This window comes from Schistocerca americana, chromosome 2 (genome assembly GCF_021461395.2).
Source record: "Schistocerca americana isolate TAMUIC-IGC-003095 chromosome 2, iqSchAmer2.1, whole genome shotgun sequence".
NCBI classification, from domain to species: Eukaryota; Metazoa; Arthropoda; class Insecta; order Orthoptera; family Acrididae; genus Schistocerca; species Schistocerca americana.
The window spans coordinates 822,291,720-822,310,997 of NC_060120.1; the positions used below are offsets into that span (position 1 = coordinate 822,291,720).

The 19,278-nt window shown below is 40.9% G+C and overlaps 1 protein-coding gene across 1 annotated transcript in view; it reads left to right on the forward strand.

The window, feature by feature from the left end:
* The window catches only part of LOC124594991 (PCI domain-containing protein 2), a 69,637-nt gene that overhangs the window by 22,578 nt on the left and 27,781 nt on the right, over positions 1 to 19,278 (forward strand). Inside the window, exons 2-3 of the mRNA XM_047133532.1 lie at positions 6,698 to 6,739; positions 17,430 to 17,551. Of these exons, the coding sequence (XP_046989488.1) occupies positions 6,698 to 6,739; positions 17,430 to 17,551 (164 nt within the window). The remainder of the gene's footprint in view (positions 1 to 6,697; positions 6,740 to 17,429; positions 17,552 to 19,278) is intronic.

Consider the following 19,278-nt stretch of genomic DNA (forward strand, 5'->3'; position numbering starts at 1 on the left):
CCCCTTGCTTTCAGCCGTTCGCAGTACCAGCACAGCAAGGCCGTTTTGGTTATTGTTACAAGGCCAGATTAGTCAATCATCCAGACTGTTGCCCTTGCAACTACTGAAAAGGCTGCTGCCCCTCTTCAGGAACCACACGTTTGTCTGGCCTCTCAACAGATACCCCTCCATTGTGGTTGCACCTACGGTACGGCTATCTGTATCGCTGAGGCACGCAAGCCTCCCCACCAACGGCAAGGTCCATGGTTCATGGCTTACAATAGCCTTCCAATTTTCACAAGTTGCTTTTCAAATTCTCTGACATACGAAAACCATCAGTCCACCCCAAAGGTTCATACACTGCAACTGTTCCTGCTGTAAAATCTGCACCCAACTTACACTAGCCCCAATACTGAAAAAATTTACATCAAACACTCTATACACACAACTGTTATTTAGATTACTGACAAGTGTTTATTGCCCAGCTTTATAAGTATAAACAAGCACCACCAAAAAGGCAGAATATGAGAAATAATACAAATGAACTGTCCACTTAGTGATGTCTAGTAGCCCCAAGATGAGCACATTTTTGTAGTATTACTCCAGAGATTTGAGTGATTACTTATGTTGTACATGACTTTTTAGTCATCTCATCCAGCACCAGTTACCATAAATTTTGGTGAGCAACTACAACCTCCCTACCCCCCTTCCTCCATCAACTTGTATTTTCTATATTTTTATTTTATTATAATTTTTTATGCATCAAGTTTTCTTTTCTGATTCTACTTCAGACTCAAAAGTGATTCTTGTAGCTGGAGTCCAAAGTTTCTGTTAATCATGCCTTTTGCATTCTTGTGGAGATATTTCTGCAGTAACTTTCACCCCCAAACAAATATTTCTTTATAACTAACCAAGAAGTTCAAATTTAGCTTTAAAATTTTTAAGCCAAGAAGTCAAATATCAACTGTCATAGATGTAGCCTTCAAATCCTGTAGTGGTTCTTTAGTAATTATTTATTTTTCAAAAATGTTTCACCCACTTCTTTACCCCATAGTGGTTGAATTTCCAAAATCATGTATTTTCTATTTTCTGACTGAGAAACCAAATACCAGTTTTCATTGGTCTAGATCCAAAACTGCTTTAATAGCAACATTTTTCATAAAAGGCTTCGTCTCTTATTTCATCCACTTAGGGTTGGAATTTTGAAAAGTCCCTTCTTAAATGATGCCTACAGTATAAGATCCACATCTTCTCCAAATTTCAAGTTACTACCATTAGTGGTTTGGGCTGGGCAATGATAAGTTAGCCAGTCAGTCAGAACATTGCCTTTTATATGTAGAGATGTCAGCGTATTGAACAATTATGCAACTTGTTTTATGCCTGATAATTTCAACCTCTTTGGAGACTCAAGATCTTATGTGTAAGAAACAATGTGGCTTCTGTTAAGGTTGAACAACCACATAATATTAGATGCAAGGAAAGTCAAATGCCAAACTGAAATACACTGGAAGAATACAAAGCAAATGTAGTCAATCAATGAAGGAGGTAGCTTACAAAACCTGTATATGACTAATTCTTGAGTTTTTCTCATCTGTCAGGAATACAAGACAGGTACGAGTAGATTCAAAGAGCTTGAATCAACCCCTATTTGTTTAGTCAGCATTGGAACATGATGGATCCTTGTCTTCCTTTACCCTCACACAGGTGGTCCCTCTCATCCTGGGATCTGAGTGACCTGTCGTTCCTTTATAGACTTCCCCAAACTATTCTCCTTTACTCCCCAGAGAAGTAACAAATAGTTCCTAAAACTCAGATAGTCTCTTGCATTTCTGTACGCATCTATCAACAATATTAAGAATGTTGCCTCCATTCTGTATAATAATTTTTGGTTTAGCTAATGAATTTTGCTTTCGATGTAACTGGAAAAAACTGTACCATAACAACAACAGTATCTTATGTGACTATACCTTTCAAATTATATGGATTACTTCTGACTTTAGGAGATGACTATTATCTCTATAAAATATGTTTAGCTCTTGCTGTCCATGCATGTTAAATTATGATAGTTTCTTCCCAATTTTTAACTATAATGGAAATTCCAGGATGTTAAAATATGAAAATAGAGGAAAGACAACCATTTACCTATAGAGGACTGGCAAGTGGCACATGGAAATATGTAACACACACACACACACACACACACACACACACACACACACACACACACACACAGAGACAGACATCCCCGACTTAAGTACTGAGAGCAGTTGCCTACATAGACTGAGGTGGTGAGGGGGAGGGAAGGATGTATGAGGCAAGGGGGATAAGCAGGCTAGTATGAGGCAAGCCTTTCACGAGATGAATCAGGTAATATATACAATATGTCCAAGAGTCAGGAGGAAGCAGTAATAATTGAAGACTAAGAGAAAAGTGCACAGGTTAAAAAGGGGGTAAGACAGGGGCGTGGTCTTTTGCCCCCACTGTTCAATCCATTCATGGAAATAAAAGAAAGATCCACAACTGTGATTAAAATTCAGGGTGAAAGGTTATCAGTGATAAGGTTAGCTGATGACATTGATGTCCTGAGTGGAAATGAAGAAGAATTACAGTATATGTGGAATGAAATGAACTGTCTAATGAGTACAGAGTATGTATCAAGATTAAAGCAAAGAAAGACAAAAGTAATGGGGATTAGTAGGAATGAGATTAGAGCTAAACTTCGCATTAAAATTGGGGACCTCAAGGTATGGAATCTTGCTATTTTGGAAGGACGTGGCAAGGAGGACACAAAATGCAGTCTTGTATGGGCAATGAGAGTGTCCCTCAATTAAGATAGTTTGCTAATATCAAACATAGAATACAATTCAAGCAAGAAATTTCTGAGAATGTGTGTTGTGGAGCACAGAATTGTATGATAGTGAAACAAGGGCTCTGAAAAAACCAGAAAAGAAGAGAATTGAAGTATTTGGAGTGGAATGTTACAGAAGAATTATGAAAATTTGTTGGGCTTCTAGGAAAATAATGAGTAGTTTCCCCACACAGAATCAGCATGGAAAGGAACATATGGAAAACACTGTTAAGAAGAATGGCCAGCATTGTGTTCAGACATCTTGTAATGGCTGCCATGGTATTAGAGGGAGCTATAGAGGGTAAAAACTGCAGGAGAACACAGAGATTGGAATATATCCAACAAATAACTGAGGATGTGGGGTGTACATGTTACTCAGTGATGAAGGGATTGACACATGAGAGGAATTCGTGGAGGGGGGGGGGGGGAAGTGGTAACCAGGTGTCTCTTCTTGAGTAGAACACCTATAAATTTCACAGAATCGTTCATGGCTGTGTGCTTCATTTGCAACACAGGTGAATGGCAAACGCATCTTGAGTGGTGGAAATGGACGCAGACTGGCTTCTGAACATAGAATTTCAAGCATATTCACACCATCCACCCCTGCCACATTGTGGTGGTAAGTTACAGCTGGCAAATGGCAGTTAAGAATTTAAAAATGTACAAAATATCACCAAACTTACTGATATTGGATGAGGTAGTGGTTGACCATCTGCTTCGAAGTAGCTTCCGCACAGCTTGTGAAGTCACCATCACTCAATTATTTCTTCGATGGTTTTGGCAGGGGGATTAAGAATAGTTCCCTCTTGGAGCAGGGAAGTAGTCTTGTCTCCCAGATAGGGTCGAACAGGTGAAGATTTCTGTAACTGTTTGTGTGAACTGCTGTAATGTGTGGTTGTGAATTTTATCGTGATTGAGTGGTATGTCATATTCCACAGACAAGGCTGATTCACCTCTCATATGAGGAAGGGATTGCTATAGTCATTTCTGGAATTGAAATTTCAGGTAGTCTTCTCCATTATTGCACAATGGTAACAAAATGCTGGATTATGGCTTTTAGAACCTGTTAATCTGCTGAAATATTCAAGCCATGTAAGGACTTCTGCTGTGATCAGGAGGCAGCTACCCTTCTTTATTGCTGCAACAAAGCATCTCCTCCCTTCACCCATAAATTCTACTAATGATCTCACATACTATTGTAGATTTGATATTTGGTAACTTGCACCAGGATCTCTACTTATGTTCTGTAATAGTTCTTCAATATTTCACTCAGCAGTTGATCAGCTTTTAATCCTATAATGATCAGCACACCTGTTCCTAATTGCTGAACAGCAGCCCCCCTCCCCCCCCCAATTCACTTCATACATGTCTTGAAGACTTGTGGATGTGTGCATCAGCAGTGTGGTGGATCAAGTTCATATTGTGATTTCACCTGTTCTTGGATGCTGCCTAGATGTTTAAATACATTTTGCTTTGCAGCATTAAGGTGCTTTGTTGAATATCCATTTCATTGACTTTCTTTTGTGTGTCACTCTACAGAAGTCACTATAGTGCAAATTGCCAAGCAGTGATGGTGATGGCTACAAAGTATTTCAAGAGATGGGTGGTGAAAAAGTGCTGACTTGCATGCTGCGGCATATATTCAGAAGACATTATCATTCTGAAGACTTTGTGAAGTATGTGGAGGTAGAACCAGTAGTTCATAGTGTGCATCAGAATGTCCACGAATGATGAACAGTTGGAGGAGCTGTGCATTAACTTCAGTGAGAGCCCTAAGGTTTAAACATTCATTGGAAAGTTGTAGTGAAGGAACTGTACTGTTGCCATATATGGCTCCCATACCATAGCAGTAACTGGTAATAAAATGGTGTTAGGCTGAAGAGAAGTGAAGAATGGCAATCATCATTTATCAATATTCCCCCTCATATAACCTTCTTCCTGTTAATATCTTCCCATTACCCCATCCACTCCTGAATACTGCTTTACCTTTGTTGTGACAGTTTTTGTGGTGTAGACACACCACTGATCAAATACTGATCATAATGCTTTGTTATGTTTATTATGTAGTGTTACAGACTACATACATGATTGTATGAATAGTAATTTTTTAAAATTTTATTGATCACAATTGTACAAAGTAATTAACTGTAAATTTGGGTGTAATGATTGACATTTTTCTGCCTTTGTGGCTCCATTGCTTGTTGGTTATTTCGTTTGTTACGTGATCCATAGATCTTAGCCGTGATAAACATTTTGACGTGGAAAGTGTCAACTGAACAAACATAGAACACATACTTAAAAAATTAAGAAAATCTTTTTTAGGCTGTATGCTAACCATTTATAGTTCTTTTCTGTATAAATGATTAATTATCTCTGTTCAAGAATTTCTCTCTTGTGAAGAAGCAGCTATTAAAGAGAATCATCTTTAATCTGAATTGAAAACACTTCTGCTGTGGGTCAGATATTTTATTTGAAGGGATAAATTGTCAAAGAGTTTATGGCTGCACATTTTACAACTTTCTTTTCCAAAGGTAGATTCACCAAAGGATGATGCAGATAGTCTTCTTTTCTAGTGTTGTACTTGTGAATATCTCTGTTACTCTAAAAGCCAGATAAATTGTTGATAGCAAATTTCATAAGTTAAGTAATGTATTGTGAGAGCATGGTTAATATTCCTAGCTGCTTAAATAGATGCCTAGAGGATGTATGTGGGTGAGTGGTACACATAATTCTAATTATTTTCTTTTGCCTAATTGGGGAGCTGTCCCAGAATATTATCCCATACAACATCAGTGCATGAAAATATATTGTATATTTTAGCTTACTGACTCCTATAGGCATAAGGTTGGCAGTTATCCTTACGGCTAAGTAACTGAGCTTAAACGTTTTAGCAGTTTACGATATGGTTCTTCCACTTTTGGTTTTCATCAGTATGCATGCCTAAGGACTTTTTACTGTGTTTTCCTTGTTGGTATACTAGATTAATAGGAGGTGTGCCATTTCTAACAGTAAAAAATTTGATGTGCTGTTTGTTTTCAAAGTTTGAAGCTAACCCACCTGTGCAAAACCAGTCAGTAACTTTCACAAAAACTTCATTTACTACTTTCTCTGTTAATGTTTCTTTGCCTGGCTTTACAATGATGCTTGTGTCATTTACAGATGGGACTAATTATGACTTCCGATTCAAGTAAAGCAGTAAATCACTAACATATAGCAAGGATAGCCAGTGATCGAATGCTGAGGGTCTCTCATTATAAGGATGATGTGGCATCTGTCTTTGTATTACTCATACGGCATAGGATAACTTTCTGTATTCCGTTTCTTAAATGAGAACTAATCCAGGCATATGCTGAACTACATATTCTACAAAAACATAACTTTTTTAGTAGGCTATTGTGCTTGGTACAGTGTCTTATTAGAGATATTATTGACTCCATTTGAACTTTTTCTTTTGAGAGACCTAATGATTTTTCTTGTTTCAGAGAGAGGTGTGTGATCAGTTTTTATTTCACTAAATGTTATCTGTATTGCTTCTTTGGTGTACTGTTTCGCATTCTCTTCGAGACTGTTTGAACCAATTTCTTCATCCTGTGTGTGTGTGTGTGTGTGTGTGTGTGTGTGTGTGTGTGTTTTGGGGGGGGGGGGGGGAGGGTTAGGGGAAGGAGATTCAATTGATACTACATTCCTGTAAAGCCATCAAATTTCAGTTTTGCAACTGCTGTTATTTAAAAAGTATACAGCAGTTATTTTATTTATAAACAAAGATAAACTCAGAGCTTGCAGTTGTGTATACATCATGTTTTAAAGAAATTTTAATTTGTTTCTGTTAAAACATTCTGTTTGGATAACATTCTTTTCTTTTATGTGCAGGTGGAAGATGCTTGGCAGAACAGGGATGGTACAACGTTATCAGTAAGTTTTTATGTATTTTCTGAATGTCCACATTGTTAATTGTGCTCACATTTAAACTTTGAGTAATGGACAAAAGTATTTTATGTTTGTACATGTTGCAACATTGAATTGGCTGCCCACTGTATAACATAACCTCCGAAAGCTAGTGTAAAACACTATCCTACCCCCAGCCCTCCTCCCGCATGCCACCCCATACCCTACCTCACCCCATCCCATCCACATCCCCTTACACAAAACTAAATGTAACTCACAAAACAGGGAAGAAAAATTAAAATCAGGACAACATAAATGCACTTGAAACATTTCTATTGCCAATTATGGGGTCACTTACATTCATTAATGTTTGTGATAACTGGAACTAATTGAATGTTACATCAAGACCTCCACCCCCCCCCCCCCCCCCCCACACACACACACACACACACAGAGCTCATACTTGTTGCTTTCTGATAGGCAACCATTTACATTATTATTTAATCATTAGGCTGACACTGTCCTACAGTGCTGAGTTATTTCATTAATTAGCAGTATATAATAGACTCTTAACAATTGTAGGTAATAAGTAATAATAATGTGTAAGTATTAGCAATGCAGAACAGTCAGCAAGATATCCATGCAGAGATCTTTAGAACGCAACTCTCTATGGCAGAATATAAAATGTTCTCTGTTCCAAGATAAACATTGATAAGCATCAAATAACTGTATTACTAAATAAATTTTCCATATACATTCTTCACACTCACTTCAATATCAGTGGAGGCAATTTCTTGCATATTTTGAGGAACGACATCACAATATAAATGATCTAGTATAATTTCCTCTAAAGGGAATTTTGTCTATGTGTACAGTTCCATCCAGCCTTGACTATGAATGGTTACCTCAGTCATTCACTCCCTGCACTCTCTCACTGCAACAAGAAAGCTTCTGCAGTTTTGACACCACTTGCTGAGTGGGGAGGAGCTTCAACTGTGTTACAAAATCACTGCACAGTCTCCCCCATCAAAACTAGTTACCTACAAGCCTCCCCCACTTTTGTTACTTTTTTTTAAAAAAAAAAAGGAAAAAAAAGAGGGAGGGTCATTTCGCTGTAACACAAACATATCAGATTTCTGGTTCATATGTCTGTCCTCTACGTCCAGAATAAAATGCAAGAAGTTTATAACAATGACTCCATTGAGTGTACTTATTGCCAAACTATGGTGCATCCAGTGTGGCGTGATTGTTTGTGTCACTGGCTGGTGCACTGCAAGTCGCCATTTCAAACATGACTACTGGCTACTATTCGTTATTCAGTATTTCCATTTATGCAAGATTCTAAAAATTTATTGTGTTTGTTATTCTTGTACAAGTTGTACAACTTTGCTTCCGCCGTTTGCCAATAGGTGGCAACAACGGTAAGTAGAGGTCAAAAGAAACAGCTCCCAGACGTCAGGCAGTTAGCTTGGACCTCAGTCAACATAACCTCATTCAAACATTAGTCGATTTGTGTCTGCATCATAAAGTTGTTCTTGATTGAAAATGTCAGTTTACGAGCCTAATTCTCGTCATTTGCGGGAGGTGTTACTGTTTTGTTGCAATAAGAAGAAAACAACGGCTTAGTCTCATTGAATGCTCTCAAGTACATATGGTAAGGACACTATTAGTGAAAGAACGTGTCGTGAGTGGTTTCAACGCTTCAAGAACGGTGATTTTAAAGGCATAGACCAGCACAGTGGTGGAAGAGAGCATGTTTTCGAAGATGCAGAATTGGAGACATTGCTGAGTGAAGACTCGCGTCAAACTCAAGAAGAATTGGCACGATTAGTGGGAGTAACCCAGCGAGCCATTTCAAAACATCTCAAGGCTATGGGCATGATTTATAAGGAAGGAACGTGGGTCCCATGTGAGCTGAAACCAAGAGATGTTGAAAGACGTTTGTGTGTTTGTGAACAGTTGCTTCAGAGCAAAAACGGAAGGGATATCTGCATCACATTGTGGCCGGGGATGAAAAATGTGTTCATTACAATAACCCTAAACACAAAAAATCATGGGAATATCCCAGCCATGTTTCCATGTCAATAGCCAAACCGGCTCCAAGATCGTGCTCTGCATTTGGTGGGACCATCTTGGTGTCTCGTACTACAAGGTGTTAAAACCAAGTGAAACAATCACAGGTGCTCGTTATCGAATGCAGTTAATGCATTTAAGCAGAGCATTAAAGGGCAAATGGCTGCAATACAGCGAAGGCACAATAAAGTGATTTCACAGCACGGCAACACTTGACTCCACGTTGCAAAAGAGCTCAAAACATACTTGGAAATGTTAAAATGGGAAGTCCTACCCCACCCACCGTATTCTCCAGACGCTCCCTCTGACAATCACTTGTTTAGATCAATGGTACATGGCCTGGCTGACCAACACTTCTGATCTCATGAATAAGTCACAAATTGGATCGATTTGTGTATCGCTTTAAAAGATGAACAATTATCTCAACGCACGATTCGTACACTGCCCGAAAGATGGGAGAAAGTAGTGGCCAGCGATGGAAAATACTTTGAATGATACATGTGTAACCAATTAGTTTCATTAAAACCTCAAATGTTGGGGAAAAAATGGTAGAAGCCAAGTTGTACATCGTGTATACTCTGAAATATTTGATGTTTATAAATACCAGCAATCTCCATGCAGGAATTCATTTCTGTTGTGGCTATACGTTGGTGTTTGCAATAAATGTGCTCTCAGTGTTACATGGTGTACTGACGACTCTGCTTTCAGATTTGGACTTGAGTGTAGTTATGACATGACAGTATAATCTTAGAACACATTCTGTATTCTGTTCGAGCCATATGAAGGGTTGAGCTGGAAAATAGAAGCTCAATACATTCCAATGTTGCAACTTCCTTTGAAAGAGCGGTTACTGGAGTTATAAATTTAAGAATTTGGTAAGGCCCCTGAAACTGTGGTAAGAGTTTTACTTCAACCTTACCAACACTGACAAAATTTCTGAGGTAAAGCTGATCTTCTATCCTGAGTCTATTAGACCATTTCTGTTATTATAGTGTATAACTTCCTGTTTACAGGTTGCTTGAATGTGTTTTTCTGACCTGAATCCAGCTCTCCTGAATATCTTCGGGAAATGTCTTATTAGATAGTAGTTTGTCAATAGACATAAATTAGGAGTGAATTTAGCGGCAAGGCAAAAATAAGCCTCCCTGGAGTGTCCTTATGTGCCTCACCTTTGGCAGTGGTGAAGACATATGTCAACAACTCCAGTGTCTCATCCCAAAGGGTATGGTCGTGGTGTTGGTATGTGATTAGTGCAACATGAAGATTGTGATTGACCCTTCCAGCAAAGGAGGGTTTGGGATGATATGGAGTGGTGGTAGAGTGTCTCACCCGTATTACAGACAATCCTTTCAAAAAACTTATAGCTGCCTCCACATTGGTTGCACAGGTGGTAAAAAGCTAAGAAAACCTCAAAAAGGCATCCAAGCAAATAAATGCATACTTGTTCCCCTAACATGAGTGAGGAAAAAGCCAAACAAAATCCACAAATATCTTTTCTAATTGTCGCTGCACTGCTTGTAATGCCAACATACCTTACTAAAGTCATTTCGGGCTTCACAATACAAAATAATAATATTCAAAAAATACAGCTTAGGCTCTTCATTTCTTGTCAGCCTTTCTTTTTGTCTATCTTAGGGTTTCATCGTCCCCAGATATCTGTCTTTACCCTTAAACAATGATGGAAATTCCCCTAAAATTGGATTAACTACATCAGAGTTCGGGAGTTCCTCCCCTATTCTCTCAGTACCATCTCCCTCAGAATGATCCAAGATCCTACTTAGTCCGTCAGCCCACTAGGTGTCTCACGACTCTTTCTTTGAGTTCGTGCATGGCACACATAGACCCTGACCTTTTGTGACCCTTTCTTTCTTCATGGCTGCAATCCCTTTGCCGTGCCCCTCTCCCCCTGTCTTCACTCCTTTCCCTCTACCCCCTTCTTCCCCTGTGACCCGTTCGTCCCCTTTGACCCATTCATCCCCTCTGACCCATTCATCCCCTCTTCTCCCTTCTTCCCCTCTTCTCCCTTCTTCTCTCTTCTTCCCCCTTCTTCCCCCTTCTTCCCCTCTTCCCTTCTTCCTGTATGCAGCCTTCTTCCCTCTCTCAGGGTCCTTGCTTACGACAGACCAGCTATATTCCTGGTTCCTGCTATCCCTTACGGCTTTATTCCTCTTGTATTTTTTTCACTTTTTCTTTTAAGCATTTTTGGGCCCCCGTTGGGGTTTGACCTCCCCTTCTAAATTTTGTCTTCATATTATGAACCTCCTGGAAGAACATCTTAGTATCTTCAGTGTGTAACCTTACTGCCTCTTTCCTCACTCCTTGGTCTGCACCAGAATTGATGGGGACACTTTCAACCCCACCAAGCTGATAATTTTGTGCAAACAATCAAAGAAGTATTTGGTGAAGTGGACTCTCTCAGTAAGATGTAGTCAGGTTCTCTGTTGATCACAACTTCTCCTGGTGCCCAATCTGCGGCCCTTTGTGCCTTACCATCTTGGCAATCATCCTGGCATCCATTACTCCTCATCAGTCTTTGAATGTGGTTCAGGATGTCATTTTTCATAGGGACCTCATTCTTCAAATTGATAAGGAATGCCTTGTCAATCTGGAACGACACCCATCAGGCGTTTTTGGTGTTTGCATTTCGAGCAAGTCTTCCCACTGTACAGCGGACCCTCGATGCAGTGAATGTGGACACCCACTCCATGAGGGGATCTCCTGTGTTCCACTGCCTTTATTTTAATTGTCATGACCATCACTCTCCATGCTCACCAGATAGGGCAGTTTATACGAAGGAAAAGAAGATACAGAAATATTAAGTCCCTTGATTATTTATCCTACACTGAGGCTCATCAGAAATATGACATCTACTGTTGCTTCTGTTATGTCCTTTCCTCCTTCTTATCCCAGTCCTGCACCCTCACCCCTTCTCCTCTCCCTCTCTCCAGCAGTTCCCACACTCTCCCCTCTGGGTGTTACTAATCCTACCCAGCCGGGAAGTGACCCCCTTCTTCGACATCTGCTGGTGATGGGCACCCCTTTTGGGACCCCTTCCCCAGTGTCTCCCAGACCGGAGGCCTAATGCCACACATCAGCTGTGGGAACCACAGTCTGAGCGCCCCAAGGTTGCCCACTCATTCTCATTTCGGGATCTCACTGAAGCCTGCCCTGTCTCTGGGCTCTGCCCTCCTCGACCTATGGAAGGGAAGAAGAAAAAACATAAGTCCCAGGCAAGGCCCAAGGCCCCTCTGGTGCCCCTGAAGGTGCCAACTCTCCCCTCACATCCTGCTTGTTTACGGATGGCCCTTCACCCTTGTTGGTGATGTACGGTGATGCAGCAGTATGTCTATCTTTGACCAATATACCTCCTATTTGGATCCCAATTTGCTTATCAATGGTATTGTGATGGTTACTACTGTCACCTATCGGAGTTGCAATCCCTTGTTTCTTTTTACTCTGCAGCATGTGTTGTTCTAAAGGAATCTCATTTTACTGATGCTCACTCACTGATGCTTTGTGAGTTCCGTGCTTTCTGTTTGAACCAGATTGGTCCTTTGAGGGATTCCAGTGGTGTTTGCATATTGCTTCGTATGGATGTTGTTAGTACATGGATCTCCCTTTATACCACATTGGAAGCATTTGCCGTCCTGACAGGCCACCTGTGCCCACTGCCTAATTGCCCTCCTTCTGCAACTCCTCCTTCCCTTCATCCTACTTGAAGATTTTAATGCCCATCACCCCTTGTGAAGCAGTGATTTTTCATCTATTCAGGGTCTCCTCATAGAACAGTTTCTTGCAACCATGCTGGACTTTCCACCATGTTGATTGGCCTCTATGTACCTCCCAGGTGTGTTTACCCCTTCTTTCTCAGGTTGTACTGATGACGTCATCCGTGATGCGCACTATATGATTATTTGTGGCACTGGCATTGCCATCCCCCACTCGATGGGACCCTCTTGGCGCCGGCTGGTTCCGTGGTGGGGCACAGCCATTGCAATTGCCATCTGTGATTGCCATCAAGCCTTGCAACACATACACTCTGCCAGTCTTTTTACCTTCAGATGCCTTTGTGCCAAAGTCTGTTACTTAATCAAAGAGAGCTAGTGGATATGTTGGGAATGCTTGTCTCCTCCCTAGGTTCTTCTGTTCCTTCGTCACAAGTGAGGGCTACGCTCCGCACCCTCCAACATTGCCAGTGGCCATCTTCCATTCCAGACCTTGCCCAGGTGGGTGCCTTTTGTACGATCTGCAACCTATTTTGTGACAGCATCGGTGTCAGCCACCTTCCTCCTCTGACAAAAGCAGACCAAAGCTTCCTGCTTATATTTTATCCGTCATCAGGCAGAATCTTATTAAGATGATCTTACTGATTGGGAACTGCTTCTGGCCCTCTCCTCTTCCCACGAATCATCATCTGGTCCTGATTCTATCCATAACCAATTGCTTCAACATCTCAGTCCTCCAAAGTGTCTTGCAAGTTATTTGAATGGATGATGGCCCATTGGCTCTGTTGGATCCTTGAACCTCAGGACCTTTTGTCACCTTACCAGTGGGGCTTTTGGGAGGATCAGTCTCTGATCGGTCATCTGGTTTGGTTCAGACTGCAGTTCGGCAGGCCTTTTCTCAATCCTTCCATCTTGTTGCGGTTTTCTTAAATCATTTTAAAGCCTACAATACGGATTGGCACCATCACATCTTACTTACACTCGTTGAGTGGGGTCTTCAGGGCCCCTCTGATTTTTGTTCACCAGTTCCTGTACCACAGGTCACATCAAGTTCGTGCTGGCACTGATCTCAGCTTTTTGTGAAACATGTAGAATGGCATTCCTCAGGGTACCAAATTAAGCGCATATCTTTTCCTCATTGTCATTAATGGATTCCTTGCATCCGTTGGACTATTAGTCACACTTGTTCTGTATTTGGATGATTTCTGTGTCTGGGCTAGTTCCACTGCAGATACATGTTGTTTACTGTTAACTCTATCTGTGCAGCCTTTGCTCGAGACATTCCACCACATTACTGTTCTCTCCTTCCTTGCATAGGAGCTTCAAGTCACACAAACAGTTTGCGTAATGTGCTACCCTGGCCTGCAACCTTCTCAATTCAATATGGAAAAGGCACTTCCCCATCCAGAAATTCAATAAATGAATCAATCTTGACCAAGGCTAATGGAAACCACTGTACCACCAGTACTTATTCCACATTCTCCATATTAAGTTAACTGAACTGGTTCTCGTAATACCTGGCAAAGCTTTTGAGTCAGCTTGGACACTGTAGCTGCAGGGCCCTGTCAACAAATGATGACGTCATAGACTAGTTCTTCCTTCTGAAGCTACCCATCCTGGGAACATCTCTAACAGCCATACCTGCAACATCACACAGTGGAAATGCATAAATTGTCACAACTATATTCTACACCATAGCTGCAACACTGTCACATTACGTAACCACGAACTACTACCATTGATAGGATAATTTAGCAGCAGCAGTATGATGAGAAATGAAGGGGGGGGGGGGCTTTTGGGGACCAAATATATTTAAGTAGTCACACAATTTATCATTAAACTCCTTTTTTATTGGGTCACAGATACCAACTATCAAGAAAAGCAAACAAAAAGATTAAAATCAAAATGAACTCAGTGATTGTAAAAGCCTTAGCTGGTTCCCTTTTAATTAAATCCCTAGATCAGTTGAGCAAAAGTCTTCTGTGACTAAAGAACCACTTTCTGTAATTTAATTAGCAGTAGAGTTAAATCACACTTCAAACATACATTATAAAAATTCCATGAAATAAATGAACTCTAGCTCAGTCTCTTGAAATCCTCAGGAAGAAGAATAATGGAGAAACACCTGCCCAGTAACTTGAACAGAAAATTCACTTGTGAAGACAAACATTTCTGGGTGGCATATTCAGGCAATTTACTGTCTGGACATCAAGGCATAGGTGTGTCAAATATGAGAGTTTCACTTTTAGAGTCCAGTATATGGGGCACACAGCACAAGGTGCACTCACTGCCCGTGCTCTCCAAGCACAGACTTCTTGGGTGCCTTGACAACACTGGCTGGTCAGTCTTCTTTGCAATTGGTGCCACTGTCTGCCTATTATCCTCCCACTCAGCCACTAGTCATCTTCTTTGGAAGTTGCTCCAAGTGTCTGTGTTCAGATCCTCCTGACCAGGCCTCATACTATCATGCAAGTCGCTCAATCGCCTGCAGCAGTAGTGTTAGCAGTGGGCTCCTTTGATCCTTACACCCTCTTGTCACAGTTAGAAAACTCCTGCAACTTTGGCACCACATGCTGAACAGGGGTGGAACTTTAACTGTGTTGTGGAATCAACGCACACAATCTTCTGAACTATTTCAAGAAAGTGATTATCTGATATGTTGGCTACCTGACAACTGTCATATATTATTTGGACAGTTTCTTTAATAACAAACTTCTCACATTCTTTGACCTATTTCCTGGTTTCTCTTTTAATTATTGCTCATATAGATTTAATTTTACTATCTGAATTATTCATGTAGGACACGCAAAGAGAGTTTTTTTGATCACCTTCATTAAGACAACACAGCCATTCTCGAAATACGTAATCAGTCCTACTTCTCTATTTATCCTAACAAAATTCTTTTCCTTTCACTTGATATTTTGATTTCTTTTGTAATCCAGGGCTTTTTTGCAGTCTCATTAGTACCATACTTTGTTGTTTTCTTGGTGAAGTGTTTTTTGAAGATTGATAGAAACCCATCTATAAATGCATTAAATTAGGAGTTGGTTGGCCTCCTTTGCCACCTGCCTTCATTCTTCTCTGTACTTCACTATTTTTCTCCAATTCATCTGTGCAGAAACTGTCTGTAGTTCTGCATTTGTCCTTATTCTCAAGCTTCCTTCCTCTCTCACCATCCTAAATACTTTCTCAAAATGCTCCTTTCCCATCTCAATAATCAACCTTCCTCCTTTTGGCCACCACACAGCCTTCCAATGCATACATACTAGATTATTTTGCTATTAATGTTTCATGGCTAACACAAGCCTTTAATTTCTTTCATTCTTTTCAGTTTTTATCTGCTTATACACTACTGGCCATTAAAATTGCTACACCAAGAAGAAATGCAGATGATAAACGGGTATTCATTGGACAAATATATTATACTAGAACTGACAATTGATTACATTTTCACGCAATTTGGGTGCATAGATCCTGAGAAATCAGTACCCAGAACAACCATCTCTGGCCGTAATAACGGCCCTGATACGCCTAGGCATTGAGTCAAACAGAGCTTGGATGGCGTGTACAGGTACAGGTACCCATGCAACTTCAACACGATACCACAGTTCATCAAGAGTAGTGACTGGCGTATTGTGACGAGCCAGTTGCTCGGCCACCATTGACCAGACGTTTTCAGTTGGTGAGAGATCTGGAGAATGTGCTGGCCAGGGCAGCAGTCAAACATTTTCTGTATCCAGAAAGGCCCGTACAGGACCTGCAACATGCGGTCGTGCATTATCCTGCTGAATGTAGGGTTTCACAGGGATCGAATGAAGGGTAGAGCCACGGGTTGTAACACATCTGAAATGTAACATCTGCTGTTCAAAGTGCCATCAATGCTAACAATAGGTGACCGAGAAGTGTAACCAGTGGCACCCCATACCATCACGCCGGGTGATACGCCAGTGTGGCGATGATGAATACACGCTTCCAATGTGCGTTCACCGCGATGTCGCCAAACACGGACGTGACCATCATGAAGCTATAAACAGAACCTGGATTCATCCGAAAAAATGACATTTTGCCATTTGTGCACCCAGGTTCATTGTTGAGTACACCACCGCAGGCACTCCTGTCTGTGACGCAGTGTCAAGGGTAACCGCAGCCGTGTTCTCCGAGCTGATAGTCAATGCTGCTGCAAACGTCATCGAACTGTTCGTGCAGATGGTTGTTGTCTTGCAAACGTCCCCATCTGTTGACTCTGGGATCGAGACGTGGCTGCACGATCCGTTACAGCCATGCTGATAAGATGCCTGTCATCTCGACTGGTAGTGATACGTGGCCGTTGGGATCCAGCAAGGCGTTCCGTATTACCCTCCTGAACCCACTGATTCCATATTCTGCTAACAGTCATTGGATCTCGACCAACGCGAGCAGCGATGTCGCAATACAATAAACCGCAATCGAGATAGGCTACAATCCGAGCTTTATCAATGTCGGAAGCATGATGGTACGTATTTCTCCTCCTTACACGAGGCATCATGACAATGTTTCACCAGGCAACACCAGTCAACTGCTGTTTGTCTATGAGAAATCGGTTGGAAACTTTCCTCATGTCAGCATGTTGCAGGTGCCGCCATCGGCGCCTACCTTGTGTGAATGCTCTGAAAAGCTAATCATTTGCATATCACAGCATCTTGTTCCTGTCGGTTAAATTTCGTGTCTGTAGCACGTCATCTTCGTGGTGTAGCAATTTTAATGTCCAGTAGTGTAGTTCTTATTCTGCTGAAAGTTGCCCAGATTCCTTTTCATGTGTATTGTCTAAGGATGTATTGTGTACATGAAGTTTTATTTGATCTACAAATTGTTCCACTCAAAATGAGGAAATAGAAGCTTGACTGCAGAATTTTATGAATGTCTAGCAATTTCATTTTCAGGAGTACTTGTCGTTTCGGCATCCTCATGTTGCCAGCAGCAAACTCCAAGTATCAAATCCAGAGGCAGCTGTTGAAAAAATCGTTGAGCCACCACTGGATGAAATAGTCTCAGCACATTTGAGGTAAGCAGTAGAACAAATTGTGTGCCTGAAACACTTCCTCATTTTATTTGTGTTTGGTTCAGCATATAAAAAAACAGATTTGAGCTGTAAAAGACACTTGAAACTCTCACGAACATCTGAGAAAAGAGAGGGAAAGATTCTGACTCTACTATTTTTGTTAAACCTGATTTGTTGTGTTTGAGAATGTATTGTGCGCCAATAACCTATTTTGAGAGGAAGTATATAAAACTAAGTGCATCTCAGTGCCAATAGGTACTCAGCCAATGTTGTAAATTATTTTGATACTTAACTGGTAAGCATATTTCATTACTGAGTGCAAAGTAAATCTTTTTATAGTACCAATATTCATATGAAAGCCACCTTCTTAATTCAACAATGTGAAGTTACATCCTTCTTATGATTAAATCCAAATTATAACAAAAGAGCTATTCACATAAAAATTGCTTTATACCAGTAATGTTAGGTTGACACAAATCTAAAATAGAAAAAAAGAATGATTGAGGAAATTCTGATGCATAGTGACAAATGTAGAGGACCAAAAAATGCTATGTTATTACTCCTCAAAGTGGAGAAACAGGAAGTAAACATTAAAAATATGTATTCAGCTATGGTGCCATCTATAACACTTTTTTTGCTTACAAAACATAACATTTGCCCATGATAATGGCTTTATTGCTGTATTTTTCACCTTGTCTTCTATTATTTAATGCTGACAGGTATAGGGGGATTTCATTGTAGTGGATGGGACAGTTGCACTACATCTTTCACAATCAAAAGCTATTATAACAGAAAGTATAAATAGAAATAACTTAAGATTTACTGGTGATCATATGAACAGTTGGTTTACCTTCCCTTTAAATCTGAATATCAGATGTTTATAAAGCGTGCTGTTAATCATCTGTAAAACTTCGTCACAGGTGAGACAGGAAATAGTCGTAACATTGAATCCCCACCAACACTTCACAAGAATTCTGTGAATAAATAATAAAACAAAAAGACTGCTATACATTTAAGCTTTCAGCCAAAAGGCACCCACACAAGAACAGCTCACACCCATATCACCGGTGTTTCTGGCCACTGAAGCTGGGCTGTGCACAGCAACTGCTCCCCAAGGGAGAAGCAATTTGGGGTTGGTGGAGGTAAGGAGGAGGCCGGGGCAGGGAGGGGCAGGATAGCAGAGCAGGGGTTTTGTGTTTCTCGTGGGAACATTCAGGGATGTGGTTGGGACAGGGTAGGGTTGCGGCTGCTAGGTGCAGTACGTAGGTTTGAGGGGGGAGGGGAGGGGAGGGGAGGAGAGGAGAGGAGTAGACGAGGGAAAAAGACAAGTGGGTGTATTTATGGAATAGAAGGCTTTATAGTGCAGGATTTCTGGCAGGGGATAGGTAGGTAAAGGACAGGGACTAGCAGAGGTTGAGGCCAGGGGTTTTTGGAAATGTAGGATATATTGCAGGGAGAGTTCCCACCTATGCAGTTCAGAAAAGCTGGTGTTGGTGGAAAGGATCCAGATGGTGCAGGCTGTGAAGCAGTCATTGAACTGAAGCATGTGCAGTCGTGGCTGCAGCAGCCAGAGACAGTGGTCATGTGGATGTGAGTTGTGCTTGTGTGAATGTGTGTGTGTTTTCTACTTTAGAAGACAGCTTTGGATGAAAGCTTAAGTGTGTAGCAGTCTTTTTGTTGTGCCTGTCTATGACTCATCATCTCCTCTATATGGTGAGTAGCAGTTTATT